This window comes from Myotis myotis, unplaced genomic scaffold (genome assembly GCF_014108235.1).
Source record: "Myotis myotis isolate mMyoMyo1 unplaced genomic scaffold, mMyoMyo1.p scaffold_m19_p_13, whole genome shotgun sequence".
NCBI classification, from domain to species: domain Eukaryota; kingdom Metazoa; phylum Chordata; class Mammalia; order Chiroptera; family Vespertilionidae; genus Myotis; species Myotis myotis.
The window spans coordinates 14969330-14987177 of NW_023416317.1; the positions used below are offsets into that span (position 1 = coordinate 14969330).

Genomic DNA, 17848 nt, shown 5'->3' on the forward strand with positions numbered 1-17848 from the left:
TTGACTGTTGTCAACAATGCTTCTATGAACATTGGTGTATAATTATATCTGTCAGTTGTTCTTTATCCCATGGCACCATGGCACTTTCTTTTCTTTTTTTTTGTCAGCCAGTTTGTGCTTTATTGATGCTCAGGTCTTGACCGCGTACTTCTGCGGGGGGGGGGGGGGGGGGGGGGTATAGCCACTCCTTCCGCTGCTGCTTCTTGGCCTTCAGGTTTTCTTCATGCTTGTTGAGCCGGTGGCGCATGGCGCGTGTTTTCTTGGGCCGCAGATCCAGGGGCTTGTACTTCTTGCCCTTGTAGAATTTCCTGAGGTTCTCTTTCTGAGTCTGGTGAATGACGGTAAGAACACGGGCAGTAGACTTGTGAACAACTCGGATCTTAGAAAGCTTGGAAGCTGCGCCGCCTGTCACTTTGGCTACAGGCAGCTGGGACAGCTCCACCTTCAAGTCATCCCAGCTGTTTGAGCAGCTCCCCCTTCTTGCCACGAAAGTCCCGAGCCTTAATTTTGGCCATGGCTGAACAACCCGCTGCCGCCTGCTCCGAGAGAAAGAGGTATTCCCTGGCACTTTCAGCTTGCCTCCTGCAAGAGCAGAGTAGTTTTTCAAGATTCAAAAGAAGTCCTCAGCAGCGATGCTGATATCTGCCATGCGAAATCCTTTGGGGAACTTTACTAGTAAAATGTTTAAGTCAGAGGGACATTAGTAGGGCACTTAACAGCATCTGCTCACAAGGGCCTTCCCCAAGTAAATGGAGAAATTGGTATTTGAGTCTTGGACTCAAAGCCCATGCTTTCCACTGCTCTATACTGAGCTGCCTTTAATTACAGGTGTTATAGCAGCGAGATGCCAGCATGAATGGGACATGGTTATTGCCTTCAGGGACCTCTCAGGGTTGGATCTGCTCGAGGGGAGACAGTGGCATCACTTGGTGCAATCTGGAATTCATGGAGCCATTATAAGACGGCACCATAGGTGTATGGGTCCCCTTTTCTCCTAACAATCTGTGGTGAGGCATGCTTGGGCCAGGCACCACTGGACTCTTTATGGGGCTGTGCTCCAGGACAGGCACTCACGCATGTACTGATGGTTGAGGCATGAGTTCCAGCCTGCACCCATTGTTGCTTCCTGGCCTTCACTTGAGCTGTTGGCACGACTATGTTATCAGCAGGATTTATCCTCCTTTGAGCCTTTCCAACGATTGCCTTCATCTTGATGTCCAAGCATCAGGAACAGCAGTTTGTTAGGAAAGAAATCAGGGAGTAGGAATGATAAAGAAAATGTACATTTGGAGACAGTCAAAATGGTTGGTTATGTGTTTTATTTTGTTTGAAAAGATATCATTTACAAGTGATTTGCATTTACCTAGAGACCTAACGTGAGGTGTTTTGTCCCTGAAAGGATGACATTACCTAGATTGGTATTCTGGTAAAGGAGGAAAGAAATGCAATAAATCAGTGAGAAACTGCTGCCCTATATTATTACCTAAGTGTTACCTAACCTTAACCCTAACCCTAACCCTAACCCGGACCCCTCAGTCTGCAGGCCGTCGCTCCATCCACTGAGCCAAACCTGCCAGGCAGATGAGGCTCCTTTTAAAGAAGATAATTTATTGTAGAACCTCAGGGTTGACTTAAGTTATTGCTATTTTAGTGAATACTTTTAATTATTAAACATAAAGTTAGTGAGGTTCTTTATTTTTTTTAAACTCCTACAGTTTGTTTGTTTTTGGTTAACCCTCTGAGAATATTCTTCCCATTGATTTTTTTTTTTAGAGAGAGTGAAGGGAGTGAGGGGGAGAGAGAAAGAAAGAAAGAAAGAAAGAAAGGAAGATAGATAGATAGATAGATAGATAGATAGATAGATAGAGATGTGAGAGACACATCGATTGGTTGCCTCCTGTAGGTGGCCAGGGATTGAACTGATGTATGTGCCCTTGATTGGGGGAATTGAACCTGTGAGTCTTTGGTCTTTGGGCCCACATTCTAACCACTGGGCCATGTGGGCCAGGGCTCCTACTGCTTAAAAAATTTATTTATTGATTCTAAGAAGAAGAGAGAGAGAGAGAGAGAGAGAGAGAGAGAGAGAGAGAGAGAGAGAGAGGAAGAGAAAGAAAGAAACATCTGCTTGCTGCTCTATTTATTTATGCATTCATTGGTTGATTCTTGTATGTGCCCTGACCAGGGATTGAACCTGCAACCTTGGCACATCAGGATTATGCTCCAACCAACTGAACTACCTGGCCAGGCACTCCTACACCTACATAAAACCTAAATCAATTGAAAAATTAAGTACACTTAATGCTACTAATTCAGATTAATAACATTAATTTAGCCACATTAACTAAATTGCTACTTGTAACTGGAATATGATGCCAACTATTCTAGGCGGGTTCTTTGGCAGTCAACTGGTCTACCCTGCTGTGTGCTGGGTGATGCCTCAATTCTCTCATCATATTTACCATATTCAACTTCTGTGAAACTTTTACTAGTATTCATGCTGAGGAGCTTGATAGTTTTACCTTTCAATTGGTGAGACCACATTATTTAGACTCTCAAGTTCATTTTTCTCCATTTCTCATTGACCCATAGTGGTTCTTTAGGGTATGGTTTATTGTCCAGATTCAGTGGGCCCGGCTGTGGTGATGATCTTGAATATCCTTACATTATTTTTTCTCAGGTTATTGAAATAAAAGCAACCTTAAGTTCTCATGATATTTGTAAATTCTCTAATATTCATGACTATGTGTCTCTCCTGTTTTCTTCAGTTCTTATCCAGGTTGAAAAACAATTTTCTCTCTCTAGTACTCCTCTTTCTTTTATAGGCCTCTCTCCATCTAAGATCACACCCTGCACTCCCAGAAAAGCTCTAATCTATTTCCAGTGTTCACATACCCAGCAGCCTTGCACAGTGGCTAGAGTTGCTCATGTAAACATGAATAAGGGGGCTAATGGCTCTCTTTAGAAATGGAGGGACTTGGGTCTCTGGAAGGTTGGAAACCGTATTACTGATTCATTCTCTAGAAATATTTGTTGAGTAGATTTGAATAATGTCCCATAATTTCTCTTCTAATACATTTTTGTCTTACTTAAACTTACTCTTATCAGTACACTGATTAAAATACTTAACTCAGTTACTTGATGACTTAATGCAGTTATTAACTCTCATTCCCTGTGATTTCAGTTTTTAGTGGGGTTTCTGAGTACTATTCCACACCCTGAACATGGCCCTTGGTAAAAGCTCATATGATTCTTCCGTGGTGATCAGTCATTTTTAAGAGACCCCAGAAGTAGGATATAACATTTATTTATTTTTATCATCTTCCCAGAATATATAGCTAAATGCTTGTCTCTGAAATTTGCACATTTAAGCCATTTCCCATTCTTTGATATTGATTGTGGTCTTTTTTTCCCCCTTTGGAATTGCTTATAATCTTTGCTAAAAATTTCCCTTGAGTATATGATCATATATATGTATATATATATATATATGTATACACACACACATATACATACATACTTTTCTAGTAAAAGGTTATTTAAATGTAATCCTTACATGTCGATTTCAAATGTAGAAAAATTGTGTAATTGGGTTTTTAGGAACAAGAGGTTGTTATTGTCCTACCTTTCTATCATTTTCCTTGAAACATCTGTTAGTTGACAGATTGAGGATTATTTGTGCAAAACCCAATAATTCCTGAATTTTTTTTGTAAGTACACTATAACTAAAAGCTTTGCCAACTGACATTTTACATTTGCAGATTAAAGGAAATTCACAAATAAAAAAACCTTATTTATTTGTTCAGTGTATCAAGTTTAATTTGTTATACTTAGGAAACTTTATGAGATAATGAGTAATATTGTAATCAGCATTTTATATTAATCATAATATTTTATAATTTGATTTAGCATCTCAAATTATTTTTTATTCTTACTGTTTATTGTTTGAGGTTTTGCTATATGTATTTTTAACTTGTGTTTAGCTATGTATTAGATAGTGGTCTGTCCCTTTAACAGATATTTTTAGGTGTTTTAGAATTTAAATTTAATTCTTTAGAGTAAAGCGTTAGAGTTTGAAGTTAAAGTAATGAAACTAGCTAATGGAAAGTGCAGTTAACTAATACTTGGATATACAGAGTCCTTACCTTGTAGTATGGAATATATAGTCAGCCTCTTTACTCAAGCACCTTACTATAAAATACATAATCACGCTAGATCTGCACATGGAAAACAGTAATTATAAAACTACTTTAGAGGAACTAAAGGAGAGAGTAGTGATGTGTGGATGAATGTGTTTCACTTGCAGACAGCTTCTTGGAGAATGATGGGAAAGCATTTAAAAAAAATCCCTGTTGTATCAAGCTGGACATTTTTTATTTTGTTTTCCTGATTCATATCATTGTAGCATTTAAAGAAGAAATGGCTTATTATTGGGACTTTCAATATCTATCGATGCATAATGTTGTAATCTTGCAGATGATGGGAAGATGTCCATTTTTCCTTTCCATTTAAAAAATGGTTGATGTCTTGAGCATTTTGAATAGTAGGCTAAGTTTGGCTCAGGAGTATCAGACAAGGCAAGTTAGTGGACTGAGAGAATTGGAAGACAATTTTGAGATTCAAAATCACTGTGCCCTATTCTGGTAGTGTTGGAATGATCAAAGTTAGCTTTTACTGACCATTAGCTGTGTACTGGGCATTGTGCTAACTACTTTTCTTCTATCATTTTATTTAATATTTCCCAAATCACTGTGAAAAGTATTGCTAGTATCTCCATTTTACAGATGAAAAAAATAGGGATTGGAGAAGTGAAGTAATTTGCTCAAGGCCACAAGTCAAAAAAGTAGAGATATGACTTTAACCAGATCTGATTTTGAGCTCCCCTCTTTCATTTTATAAAAACATATGTCTCTGGCTACCATTATAAAATTGTTGCATTAATTGCCATGGGAGTGATTTCAGTGATATGGTGAAAGTGTCATAATATTAAGTATGTTTTTTCAAATATTCAAAATCTCTTAGGTACCTCCAATGTACCCTTAGATCTGGGTGGGGGGAGCCCCTGCCAGGGGCTCAGACTTTAGAGGCTGAGTATAGAAGGCCTCATTTGACTGCATGGGGCAGTGGTCAGCAAACTGCGGCTCGTGAGCCACATGCGGCTCTTTAGCCCCTTGAGTGTGGCTTTTCCACAAAATACCGACTTCTGTGCATGGGCCACGAAGTTTTAATCGCACTGTACGTGCGCGCCTGTACGTGGTATTTTGTGGAAGAGCCACACTTAAGGGGCCAAAGAGCCGCATGTGGCTCGCAAGCCGTAGTTTGCCAACCACTGGCATGGGGCCAAGTGGAGGTGCCCACCTGAAACCTGTGCCTGACATTCCAGGGTCCACTCTGGGTACTCACAGGCCTGGGACCTCCCTGCCTAAATGACCCTGAGTTGTCTTCCAGGGTCTGCTTGGTCTTCTCTACCAGGTCTGTTTTCCACAGGACAATCCATGCTACAGTGGGCATACCCATAAGCCGAGAATGGCTGAGGGGTACCTATTTGTGAAAGTATGGATCAGATGCCAGCAAACGACTGCCTGGGGGCTGAATCCATGCCTGTTTTTTAAAATAAAGTTTTATTGTAACACAGCCACATTCGTTTGGTTACAAATTGTGTGGCTGCGTTTGTGCTGAAATGGCAGAGTTGAGTAGTTGTGACAGAGACCGAATGGCCCACAAAGCCTAAAATATTTACTGTCTGGTCTTTTATAGAAAAAGTTTGCTGGCCCCTGCTGCAGATGGAGCTAGCCTGGTGTGCAGGCTGCAGAAATCACATGTTGAGCCAGGGGTGGGGAGAGAAAGATGTTGGCTGGGGCAGGCCTGCCTCTTACTACCATGTTTTGTCCAGAACTATAAAGAGCGCAAGAATTCTAAGTTCAAAATTCAAACCTCAACATCCACATCTTTGTATTGTTCAAGGTAGAAGGATAGAATGTATTTTGTTTACCAGTTTGTTAGTTTGATTATAACTTTAAAATATATAGACATGTGGTATCTGTGCCTCCATTTGTATTCTTGCCTGCGCCTCATAAACGTTAGAATTAATGTTAAGCCCTGACTATGCAGTGTATGAGTTAAAGTAGGAGGGAAGAGAGATCCCAACAAATGGGCACACAAATTAATATGGAGTTATAAAGTGTGCTAGAGCTTTTGGGTCATATATGGATTTCTATTAAAAAACAACAACCAGTTTTATTTGTCTAAATTAAACCAACTTTGCTGGAACCTGCCTTCCCTCTTAGCTGGAAGTCCAGGTCTTTTCACTAGGGCTCCCTCCCACCTCTCTCCCCCTCTCCCTATCTCCTCCCTTGACCCTCTACCCTGAGATTATGCTGCTCCTAAGTAAGGAGGATCAACCAGTCCGTCACATGATTGCATTTTTCTGCCACAAGGTGTCACTGTTGAGGCTGGTCTTCCTCAGTGAAAGATGCTAGTGCCCTTCATAGTCACTACTGTATGGTCTCTCAGTGGCCAGGCTCAGCCACAGGTGTGCCAAGCGTGGTGTAGCAGATACCATCAATGCCCCATTCACATCTCTGTATGGAAACATGAGAGCTTTATCTTGGCCTCCTGCAGTGCAGGCTGGAGGTGCCAGGGAGCGGCCCTCTGCCAGTGATGAATGGAGGTGTAGCTATGAGGCAGGTTTTACGCTATCTCCCAGAGCTCCTCCAGTGGGACTGAGTCCAGTTGAACACAACAGAAACCTTCTTAAAAGATATCCTAGATGGACTTTTTTTACTTCCTTGTCTTAGTGCCAAATTCTCCTCTTAGTACTTCCTGGGATTACCTTTAAAATGGACCACCTTCACCTAAACCAGTGATGGTGAACCTTTTGAACTTGGCGTGTCAGCATTTTGAAAAATCCTAACTTACCTCTGGTGCCGTGTCACATATAGAAATTTTTTGATATTTTCAACCATAGTAAAACAAAGACTTATATTTTTGATATTTATTGTATATATTTAAATGCCATTTAACAAAGAAAAATCAACCAAAAAAATGAGTTCGCGTGTCACCTCTGACACGCGTGTCATAGGTTCGCCATCACTGACCTAAACCCTCATCTAGCGTCTGCTTGTGGGGAACCCTGCTAGGACACATGGGCCTCCTTATGAGTTACAGCCCAAGCACACGTTGTGCCTATTGCACAGGTTCCACACAGCATGGTGGGCCTCTATTAGCTTCCTGCCTCACTCACATGCTCTGTACATACAAGCTTCTCCGTGGCACCTGGGATACTTGTCTTGAGTCCCAGTCACCAGCCTGGACTTCCTCTTATTTTGAAGTATTTACTTTGTTTCTGGAAACTTTAGTCTTATTAGCAACCATATCCATCTCCTCCCACAGATCTCACTGTGAATCCTGGGCATCGTGACTGGGGTGTCAGTGTTCCCTTCCTGAAGGCTCCAGAATCCTTTGTGCATATCAATTCCTCTCCTTCATGGTTTTCCATTTTTCAAGCCAAGGATCTGAGGAAGTGCAGCCTTGAACAGGTTACAATAGATTTTCTTACACCTTCACCAGAGGACGCAGGCTACCTGGTCACCCCTTTGTCGTCTAAATCAGAGAACCACTCTGAAGACCCTTGTAGGGCAGATGAAGTCAGATTCTCTTATTTAAAAAAATACATTCATGCCATGAAAAAAGGCATTATGCTTTGAAAGAACATAGCTGAGATGTGATAGAACTTGGAGGGTGTACTGTCGATGCTGTGATCTAAACCAGCGGTCGGCAGCCGGTGGTCCGTTTAGATTCTAAAGGATGACTGGAATCAGCCGTGCAGAGAGAAGGCTCTGGGACAGGAAGTGACTGGATGCACCTGAACAACAGAAAGAAAACCTGGGCTGAGTCAGTGAAGGAGAGAGTGGCAGGAGAGGGGCTGGAACTGTTGGCCAGATCTCGTAGGGCCTCTGGCCATGGGAAGGAGTTTGGTCTTTGACCAAAGAGCACTGGGAAGTACTAGACAGTTTAAAGTGGGTAAGGGAAGATATTTTGTGATCATAATTGTTACCTTACAATAGTTTTGTTGATGTGTGAGGAATAGAGGAGGAGGATTAGAGGAGTGACCATGCTTTAGGAGGGTAAGGGATAGCTTAAGGAAGTCATGCCAGTGCAATTGGGTAGTGATAAGCAGAAGCAGAAAACAAGGGAACAGGTTGAGAAGTTTGGAGGTAGAATTGGTGGGATTTGGTAATGGACTTGAAGTGGGTGGTGAGGAGAATGAATTCTTATCTAAGTTCTTTTATAAGGGTAGAAGTAGTAAAATTTAAATGCCTAAAGAAGTAAGTAGAATGAATGCAAGTGAGACTGAATGTAAGATAACAGGAGAGGAGGGGACTGGAGGGTGCATATTCTCTCTTGAAGGGGGAACTGCCGATTGGCTCTCACCAGTCATTGCCAGGTAGGGAAGTAGGCCTGACATTGTCAGGTTTTCAGGAGCTAGAATCTGGATTTTAATGTGAAATGTCCGTATCTATGTTGGCAACTATATCAAAATTCTAAAGAGCACTGGGCTAGTCCGATACAACACATCTGGTGGCAGCATCTGGCTCCTAGTCAGCCAGTTCTTGCTTGAGATCGGTTCAGCACCATGTCTTCCCTGGGAATGGTTTTAAAATTAACTGGAGTCTGTTACACAAAACTTTAAAAAAAAAGTTAAGGATGCCAGTAAGGGAAAAAAAAAAAAGAGAATATTTTAAGTTGATCTAAATCTTGGGAGATACTGATGATCTCAGCTCACATGGCCTGTCAGCAGGGCTCAGGTGATGGACTGAGAGTGAGATATGTGGAAATAAACTTAACCTAATTTAGAGCACATAGCAGGAAATGCTTTTGTCTTAAAATAGACCATTCCAGACCATGATAGTCTGAAATGCCTGAGGTAGAGAGGAATCAAGTCTCTCTCTACTTCCTTTCCCTCTTAGCTTACAGTTCGAGTCCTTAAGCCATTTAATAGAGTGAGTGGAGGCATGTATGTTTTATTTATGAATCCACATTCAATTAGAGGAAGTATTCTTATAGGTTCATAAAACCGTCTTTGATTTTATTTTGCATTGTCGCTTTAAATGGAACTTATTCTTGGACTTCGAATTTTATTCATGAGGTACTTTTAAAGGAAAAGGTTTTGCGCAATTTAATTTCTTTGAGGTCATTCTCAGCAGCACATTTCTGTTTCTGTGTACAGGTTGGTCTTACTAATAACTTATCCTTCTTAGGATTGTACATCACAAATACATAAGAAAGCAGGTGTTTTTAATAGTTTACAAGAATGCCCAATGATTGAGCTTATCTTGGCTTCATAATAATATTTAAAACAGTATGCTCTTAACTGCTACCTAATTTCCTGCAATGTATTTATAGGTGGGAAAAGCTCAGAAATGGTTTTCTTGAAGTCAGTAATAGGAAATAGAAGACATTATTGCATTATTGATTGCTGAATAAAGTTGATCTTTTTGCTGTTTCTCAGGGATTCATTTTACAGAACTAAAAAAAAACATCAGGATAGACGAGAATTAGAAGACGACAACCAAAAAAGCCCGGGTGTCAAAACAAGTGCTTAAAACTATAGCAGGCGACTAAACACAGCTGGGGCAGGGGTAGGGGCTGTGGGTTACTCAGTAGAACAAGTAGGAATCATGAGACTTGGGACATGACAGCCATGGGAACTCACCTTTGGCTTACCATGACAACTGGCCTTTAAAAAATTTTTCATCTTTTTATTGATTTCAGAGAGGAATGGAGAGGGAGAGAGACATAGAAACATCAATGATGAGAGAGAATCATTGATTGGCTGCCTCCTGCATGACCCCCACTGGAGATCAAGCCTACAACCTGGACATGTGCCCTGACTGAGAATCGAATTGCGACCTCTTGGTTCATAGGTCGACGCTCAACCACTGAGCCACGCCAGTGGGACATCAACTGGCCTTTACCCCATCTGTGAAAACCACATCAACTCTTTGTGCTTTACAGGTGAAATTGTACTGGTAAACTATCCCCGCTCTTTGTAAATTTGGTAGAAGAGACTACTTCTAATAAGTAAAGTGTTGGGCCTAGGTTGCTAATTATAATTTACTGTTAAGAAGCACATGTATAGTGGTGAAGAAGTTATTCTGTTACCATTTTAATGTTCTCCTGAGTTAATTCTTATTTGATTTGCTAAATTCTGTGGAATTGTCCATAATACCTCTTGTCTGGTGGGATGTTGGAGTAAGCAACATCAACCTGTTTCCTCATCTCATAGACACACAGATTGCCGATGACTCACTTGTGTTCCTTTTGACGTTCTGGCTTCCATATGGGGTGTTTGAAAAATAAATACAAAATTATATTTATTTCTTGTCCTAGTAAGGCTAAAACTCCAACCAGTCATCATTTTGGTCTTCTCTATTTCTCTGTTAGAGCTCAATTCTGATTCTTTTTTGTCAATTTTATGTCCCTGTCCTTAAAGCAATGCCCAGTTCCTGTAACCACCTTCTCCTCAAACCATGTTAGATTTTTGATGAAGAAAACTCTGATAAAGTCTGTCCTCATGGTTAAACTTCCCATAGGTCAGACCTGTGTCTGTCTCAGCCACTTCTTTATCCTCAGTATTGAATACTGGGAATTAAGCTAATGCTTAAAAAATGTTAATTAAGTAAATAAGTCTGAATGGTTAGGGAAAAGTTTTCAGGTACATTGAAGGGAAAAGAGTTCTTTTCTCAAATAAATTTGGAAAAAGCTACATTGTATACTCAATTTTGGAATAGTCACAGTACACATTAGTGCCTTAAAGTCTTGGTGTACAAACAAATCCCCATTAGCCTTGTTTATCTGAACATTGGCCACACTATTGCAGAAGCACTGGCCCAAAGCAGAGCTGGTTAGCACAGTATTGGTATTCCTGATTAAGGTGTATTTACTGAACATACAGAGCTGTGATCATGATTTGGGTAATTTAGGGGTTTTTTATAGGCTCAAAAGAAGCTGGTGGCTTCCAAGACATGTTGAGAGCAAAGAGTAAAGGCAGTGGAGGAAAAATAGCCAACAGTAAGGGTGTGAGTGTAAATTATTTCAGCATTTCTGGGGGCAGTTTTGATAGTGGGTATTAAGAACCTTTACATTTCTATCTTATAATTCTACCTCTAGAACTTTATCCTGGGGAAGTAATAAGAGATGTATATAGAGTTTTATCAATCAGAATATTAATTATGATATTTCCATTAAAAATAACCTGTGTCCAATAATAGGTGATTGGTCAAGAAATGATTAGATAACCTTCCAATGAAACATTAAGTGACTATTTCAGTTCTTTGCTGTGTAACAACAACAACAGCCAAAAAACCCTTACCATTGGCTATTTTTGAACAAGGGAAAGAAGAACAAACAAAGCCCAAAGTTACTAAAGGAAGAAAATAACAAAGTTCAGAGCAGAAATACGTGAAATAGATAATAAAAAAAAATAGAAAAATCTTTATATAGTACTAGAGGCCCAGTGCACAAAATCATGCATGGGTGGGGTCCCTTGGCCTGGCCGGCGATCCAGGTAATCAGGGCTGCGGGAGGTTGGCAGGCCTGGGGGAGGGATTGTGGGAGACTGGCCAGCCGCAGGAGGTTGGCTGTGGGAGTGCACTGATCACTAGGGAGCAGCTCCTGTGTTGAGCATCTGCCCGCTGGTGGTCGGTGCGCATCATAGCAACTGGTTGACCATTTGGTTGATCAGTCATTTGGTCGCTTACCTTTTATATATATAGGTAGAAAATTTAGAACATGCAAGTAAACAAAAGGAAAAAAAATGAAAGCCACTTGGATTCCCACCACTGTTAACATTTTGATGTGTGTTGTTTCAATCTTCTGCTAGTAAGTGTGTGTGCATATGTCTTACAAAAGTTTGAGTAAACCATAGAAATGTATTTGCCCCCCTCACCCCCATATGGCATGAACATCTTTTCATCTCATTCAATATTCATGTAATGATCACATTATTTCACCGTCTGTCTCTCATCATTTATGTAAACTGAATTCCAATGGTTAGAACTATTGATTTACTCTTAAAAAACAAAACAAAACAGGTTATTTCTGCAAAAATCTTAGATATAAATGATTTTTGTTTATTATCAAGTAAAATATAATTAAGCTCTGAGCAATATAAACATTTGAAACTAAGTTCTTTAGTTAGAGACAGGCATATAATTCTTTGTAGGGAATTTTTAGGGAAAGCAGAAGCAATTATGGAAAATATTTGTTCATATAATACGTAAGGACTTTTTTGGGTACAAGTGACAGATACTCCAACTAGAATTGAATATAGAAATTTTATGGGTGAATATATCAGTTACCTGTTGAACCAGTAATGTTGCCAAATAGCCAACCACAAAACATCAGTGACATACTAAGAAGCATTTGTTTAGTCCATGAGTGTATGGAGTTCAGTGGCTATTAGCTGAACTTGCTCCTGCATCTGTAGTCAGTTGCTGGTTGGCTAGGCACCTCTGCTGATCTTAGCTGGGCTTGCTCAGATGTCTTGGGGCTGGTTATTGGCTAGGACACACTGCCCTGCTTTATGTTTTTATTTTCCATCAGGCTATACTAGGCATGTTCTAATTCCTATGGCAGAAGAAAACGAGCAAGAGAGTAAATACACAAGTGCTATTTCAGGCCTCCACTTCTTCACATCTGTTATCTACTTATTGGCCAAAGCAAGTCATGCAACAGAACCCAGGGTCAGATTGTGAGGGCACTGCCAAGGGGACAGATACAGGAATTGGGGCCATTAATGCAGTCAGTCTGCCTGGCATATGTAACTAAAATGGCTAGGGATGGATATAGTTTTAATGACTGCTGGATCCAGGATATCAAGCGATGTCACCTGGCCTGATTTCACAGTATTAAAAGTTTGGCTCTAACTTTTTTTTGCATTAGCTTCAGTCTCAGGGAAGCCCTTTTTACATGGTAGTACTCAGAAGTTCCTTCTTCAAAGCAAGTAATTCCAGCTGAAAAAGAGCTTATTTTTCCTAGTTGTTTCATCTAAAATGATGGTATGGAGTCTTTTGGACCAATGTGGGCCACATGTCCATCCTAAACCAGCTGCCATGTTTGGGGGATGGACTATGATGACTGGCCAGGCCTGGTTCATATTCTCACTCTAATCCTATCCAGGGTGGAGTAGAGGGGATCAGCCTTGTATAACCTAATGACTGTGTGAGTCGAGGGTTGGGGACAATTTCTCTAAGGAAAATAGAGATACTGTTACCAGAAAGTGGGGGTGGGGGAGAAATGAATGATAAGCAGGTAAAAATAAAAGGTGCCCTGTATAATACTATTAATGTATTTATTGACACTACCAACAAAAATTATTGCTAGGCACCAAACTAGGTGGTTTATAAACATCATCTTTTTCTTAGGATACCATGAGTTAGATAAAATTACCCATATTTTATTGATTGGAGAAAGGAAGCTCATAATAGTGAAATAATTTGCCTAAGGTCACTCAGCTAGTTAGTTGTTAGAGTGGAGAGTTGAACTTCACTTTGGCCCTTTCCAGAACCTGTGCTCTTACTATCTTAAAGCTGAAGAAAAAGAGAGTAGACCAAACACACCCTAAGGGAAAGAGCAGGAGGCCGTGATGCATCCTGTTAAGGCCATCTGGATACCAGCACTGACGGGACAATCACAGTTTGTAGCCCTGGCTGCATAAAATCTGTACCAAAGTACTTTAGTAATGGTGACATGAAGCTTCTACTACTTTTCTCTAGGGCTTATGGAACCAGGGACTCTAACATGGTGCACTGTTTTGTGCATTTCTGTACAGGTATGGAATGGTTAATATCAATATTTAGATCAGCAGAAATGCGAAAGAAGTCCCCAAAGTCCCCCAAGGCCAGTCTGAAAGATGTATGTGAAAGGGGAAAGAGACAGGACTGTCATCTCTGATGATAGCACTTAGGATCCGGTGATATGTAGGAAGCCGCCTATATTAGTTGAGCAACCTCTTTTTCCAAGATGGCCGATAGGTTCTAAATCATATATCAATGCCAGTTGATTGATGGTAAACCATCTAGAGTGCTGTATTGAGAACAGTTCTGAATCTAATGGAAAAGAGGACTGTGATGGGTTAATGATGTCTGTAGTGGGTACAAGAGTGGAGGTAACAACATGATTGACTATTATTTGACATCTTAGGAAGCAACAGCTTCTCAGAGTCACTGTCAAGCCATTTGTGTAGAGGGGTCATGCTCCCAGGACAGGGTATTTGATAACTCAGGTCTTTGTGATGAAATATGCTATGCTCAATTTTCTGGAGGTTCTAACTGTCACTTAACACAACCCAAAATGCAGAGCTTCATTTTCCTAAGGAAAAATTAGTGTGTTTTTTAAAAAAATATATATTTTATTTATTTTTTACAGAGAGGAAGGGAGAGGGATAGAGAGTGAGAAACATCAATGAGAGAGAAACATCGATCAGCTGCCTCCTGCACACTCCCTACTGGGTATGTGCTCGCAACTAAGGTACATGCCCTTGACCAGAATCGAACTTGGGACCCTTGAGTCCGCAGGGCGACGCTCTATCCATTGAGCCAAACCAGTTAGGGCAAAGTTAGTGTTTTTTGTGCTGAGAAATTTTGACCTTGCTTGGGAGCAGGATGGGGAGAATTTACAAAATGTTTAGATGTAGTAAGTAAAATTTTGGGGTCACTTTTCTTTTTAAATGAACATGGGTCTATCTATCTATCTATCTATCTATCTATCTATCTATCTATCATCTATCTATCTATCTATCTACCTACCTACCTACCTATTGTTCATCTATCATTAGCACCATTGATATCTATCTATTATTTATTTTAATAGAGTTTATTTTTAGACTGGTTTAAGGTTCACAGCAAAATAGAACAGAGTTCCCATTGAGCTCTTGCCTCCACATATACACAGTCTCCCCGGTTATCAATCCTGTACCAGAGTGGTACATTTGTTACAAACAGTGAACCTACATTGATACAATAATAATCATCCAAAGCCCATATTTTACAGTAGGGCTCACTTTTGGTGTTGTACATTCTATAGGTTTAGACCAGGGGTGGGCAAACTTTTTGACTCGAGGGCCACAATGGGTTCTTAAACTGGACCAGAGGGCCGGAACAAAAGCATGGATGGAGTGTTTGTGTGAACTAATATAAATTCAAAGTAAACATCATTACATAAAAGGGTATGGTCTTTTTTTTTTTAGTTTTATTCATTTCAAACGGGCCGGATCCAGCCCGCGGGCCGTAGTTTGCCCACGGCTGGTTTAGACAAATGTATAAAGAAATGTATCCACCATGATGGTATCAAACAGAGTAGTTTCACTGCCTTAGAAATCCTCTGTGTTCCACCTATTCATCCCTCTCCCAGCAACCACTGATCCTAACCCCTAGCAACTACTGATTCTTTCACTGTCTCCATAGTTTTTCCTTTTTTAGTATGTCTTTTAGGTGGAATCATATATTATGTAGCCTTTTCATATTGCCTTCTTTCACTTAGTTATATACATTTAAATTTTCTCCATGTCTTTTCATGATTTGATAGCTCATTTCTCTTTAGCATTGAATAATATTCCATTATCTGAATGTACCACAATTTATTTATGTATTTACCTACTGGAGGACATCTTGGTTGTCTATATATTTAAAAACATAATGAAATTATAGTGACAGTTCTAAAGAAGTTTGTTTTTGATGATCCTTTTTCTCATTTTTCAGATCTCTGATTGGAGTAATTTTCTGGTACAGACTATGAGCGGAATGCAGTGAAAAATCTGGCCAACAGTGAAAATTTTGGCTTTATCCTCAACTTAGTATAGCATTTCTTCTCTTCAGTCGCACCTCATAATAGAAGAAAAATGTATGGAAGTGCAAGAACAATCACCAATCTGGAAGGGAGCCCTTCCAGATCCCCTCGTTTGCCAAGGTCTCCTCGTTTGGGCCACCGAAGAACAAGTAGTGGGGGAGGTGGAGGAGCGGGCAAGACTCTGTCCATGGAGAATATCCAGTCCCTTAATGCAGCCTATGCTACGTCTGGACCCATGTATCTGAGTGATCATGAGGGGGTGGCTTCGACGACTTACCCAAAGGGCACCATGACTCTGGGAAGGGCCACAAATAGAGCTGTATATGGAGGTCGCATCACAGCCATGGGGAGTAGTCCCAATATTGCTTCTGCTGGACTTTCCCACACAGATGTCCTTTCTTACACAGATCAACATATAGGTCTGACCAGCTCATCCCATCATCACCACCACCAGGTCCCCTCCATGTTGAGGCAGGTAAGGGACAGCACAATGTTAGACCTGCAAGCCCAGCTCAAGGAACTGCAGAGAGAGAATGAACTCCTTCGGAAAGAGCTAGACATCAAGGACAGCAAGTTGGGGTCTTCCATGAACAGTATCAAGACCTTCTGGAGTCCGGAGCTCAAGAAGGAGAGAGTCTTGAGGAAAGAAGAAGCAGCCCGGATGTCTGTCCTCAAGGAGCAGATGAGGGTTTCCCATGAAGAAAATCAGGTAGGTTAGGACTCATCTCAGTGTTTTGCTTTGCAGAAGAAAGTTCAGCATTATCAAACAAGCTCCGACTTAGTATGTGTTTGACTTGGAGACTACAGGAGGGCATAGGAAATATGAGATTACAGCTTGTGACCTCCTTATTTTCCAATGACCTTTCACACTGTTGTGGAAGAGGGAGGATCAGTTTTCATTGTCTAACTTTGAGACTTGGTTAATTTTGTTTTCTTTTTCAGCAGTTACAACAGCAACTCAGATGTACTTCCTTTGAATAGAAGAGGAAAATGTTAATTTTTGCAAGCGTAGACATTTAAAAAATATTTTTATTGATTTCAGAGAGGAAGGGAGAAGGAGAGAGAGTTAGAAACATCAATGATGAGAGAGAATCATTGATTGGCTGCCTTCTGCATGCTCCCCACTGGGTATCGAACCTGCTACCTGGGCATGTGCCCTGACACTCAACCACTGAACCACACTGGCAGGGCAAGAGTAGACACTTTATGAGTCTGGCGCCTTAGACCACTCGGCCATCCTCACACATAAGAGTAGACACTTTAATAGCAACATTTAGAGGACCACATCTGACCAGTGAATTTATTTATTTTTTTTGAAGTATCAGCACTAGAGTGAATGGAGTTTGTTTTCTAAATATCGAACTGAACAAAATTATATAAGTGGTGTTGGGTAGAATGGGCTTGATATGTTAGAGAAACACAACACATTTTTGCCTCATCCATTCAATATTAACCACATACTATGTGCAAGCCACCTTCAGACTTTTCTTTGATCCCTCTTCCATGTCATAGCAAGATTAGTTTTCCCAGCATCTACCTGCACTTATGCCATTCCCCTGCTTTAAAGCCCTCCATAATTACTCATTGCCTCCAGAATGAAGTCTGCTTCTGTGGCTGAGCCTTCTATTGGAAAGCCTGACTAGTCTTTCCAGCATTATCTCATACCCCCTCCCTCCACATCTCCTAGGCTACCAGAACCACCACGTGGTAATACCTGTACATATTCAGGGTTTCCCACCTCCATAACTTTGCTCTTTCCATTATCTTATACCTGGAGGACGTCACAACACCTCCTCTCCCTACCTCTTCCCTTTTATTTTATTTTTTAAATATATTTTATTGATTTGTTACAGAGAGGAAGGGAGAGGGATAGAGAGTTAGAAACATCGATGAGAGAGAAACATCGATTAGCTGCCTCCTGCACACCCCCTACTGGGGATGTGCCTGCAACCAAGGTACATGCCCTTGACTGGAATCGAACCTGGGACCCTTGAGTCTGCAG

General features: G+C 40.7%; 1 protein-coding gene and 1 pseudogene across 6 annotated transcripts in view; one reads left to right on the forward strand and one right to left on the reverse strand.

Moving 5' to 3' along the window:
• The window catches only part of ERC2 (ELKS/RAB6-interacting/CAST family member 2), an 880873-nt gene that overhangs the window by 14545 nt on the left and 848480 nt on the right, over positions 1-17848 (forward strand). For all 6 annotated transcript variants that reach the window (XR_004971467.1, XR_004971468.1, XR_004971469.1 and 3 more), the window contains exon 2: positions 15759-16555. Coding sequence is in view for 1 of the 6 variants with exons in the window: in XM_036331877.1 (XP_036187770.1) it covers positions 15899-16555 (657 nt within the window). In the remaining 5 variants the exon portion in view is untranslated. The remainder of the gene's footprint in view (positions 1-15758; positions 16556-17848) is intronic.
• LOC118668581 lies at positions 130-551 on the reverse strand (annotated as a pseudogene).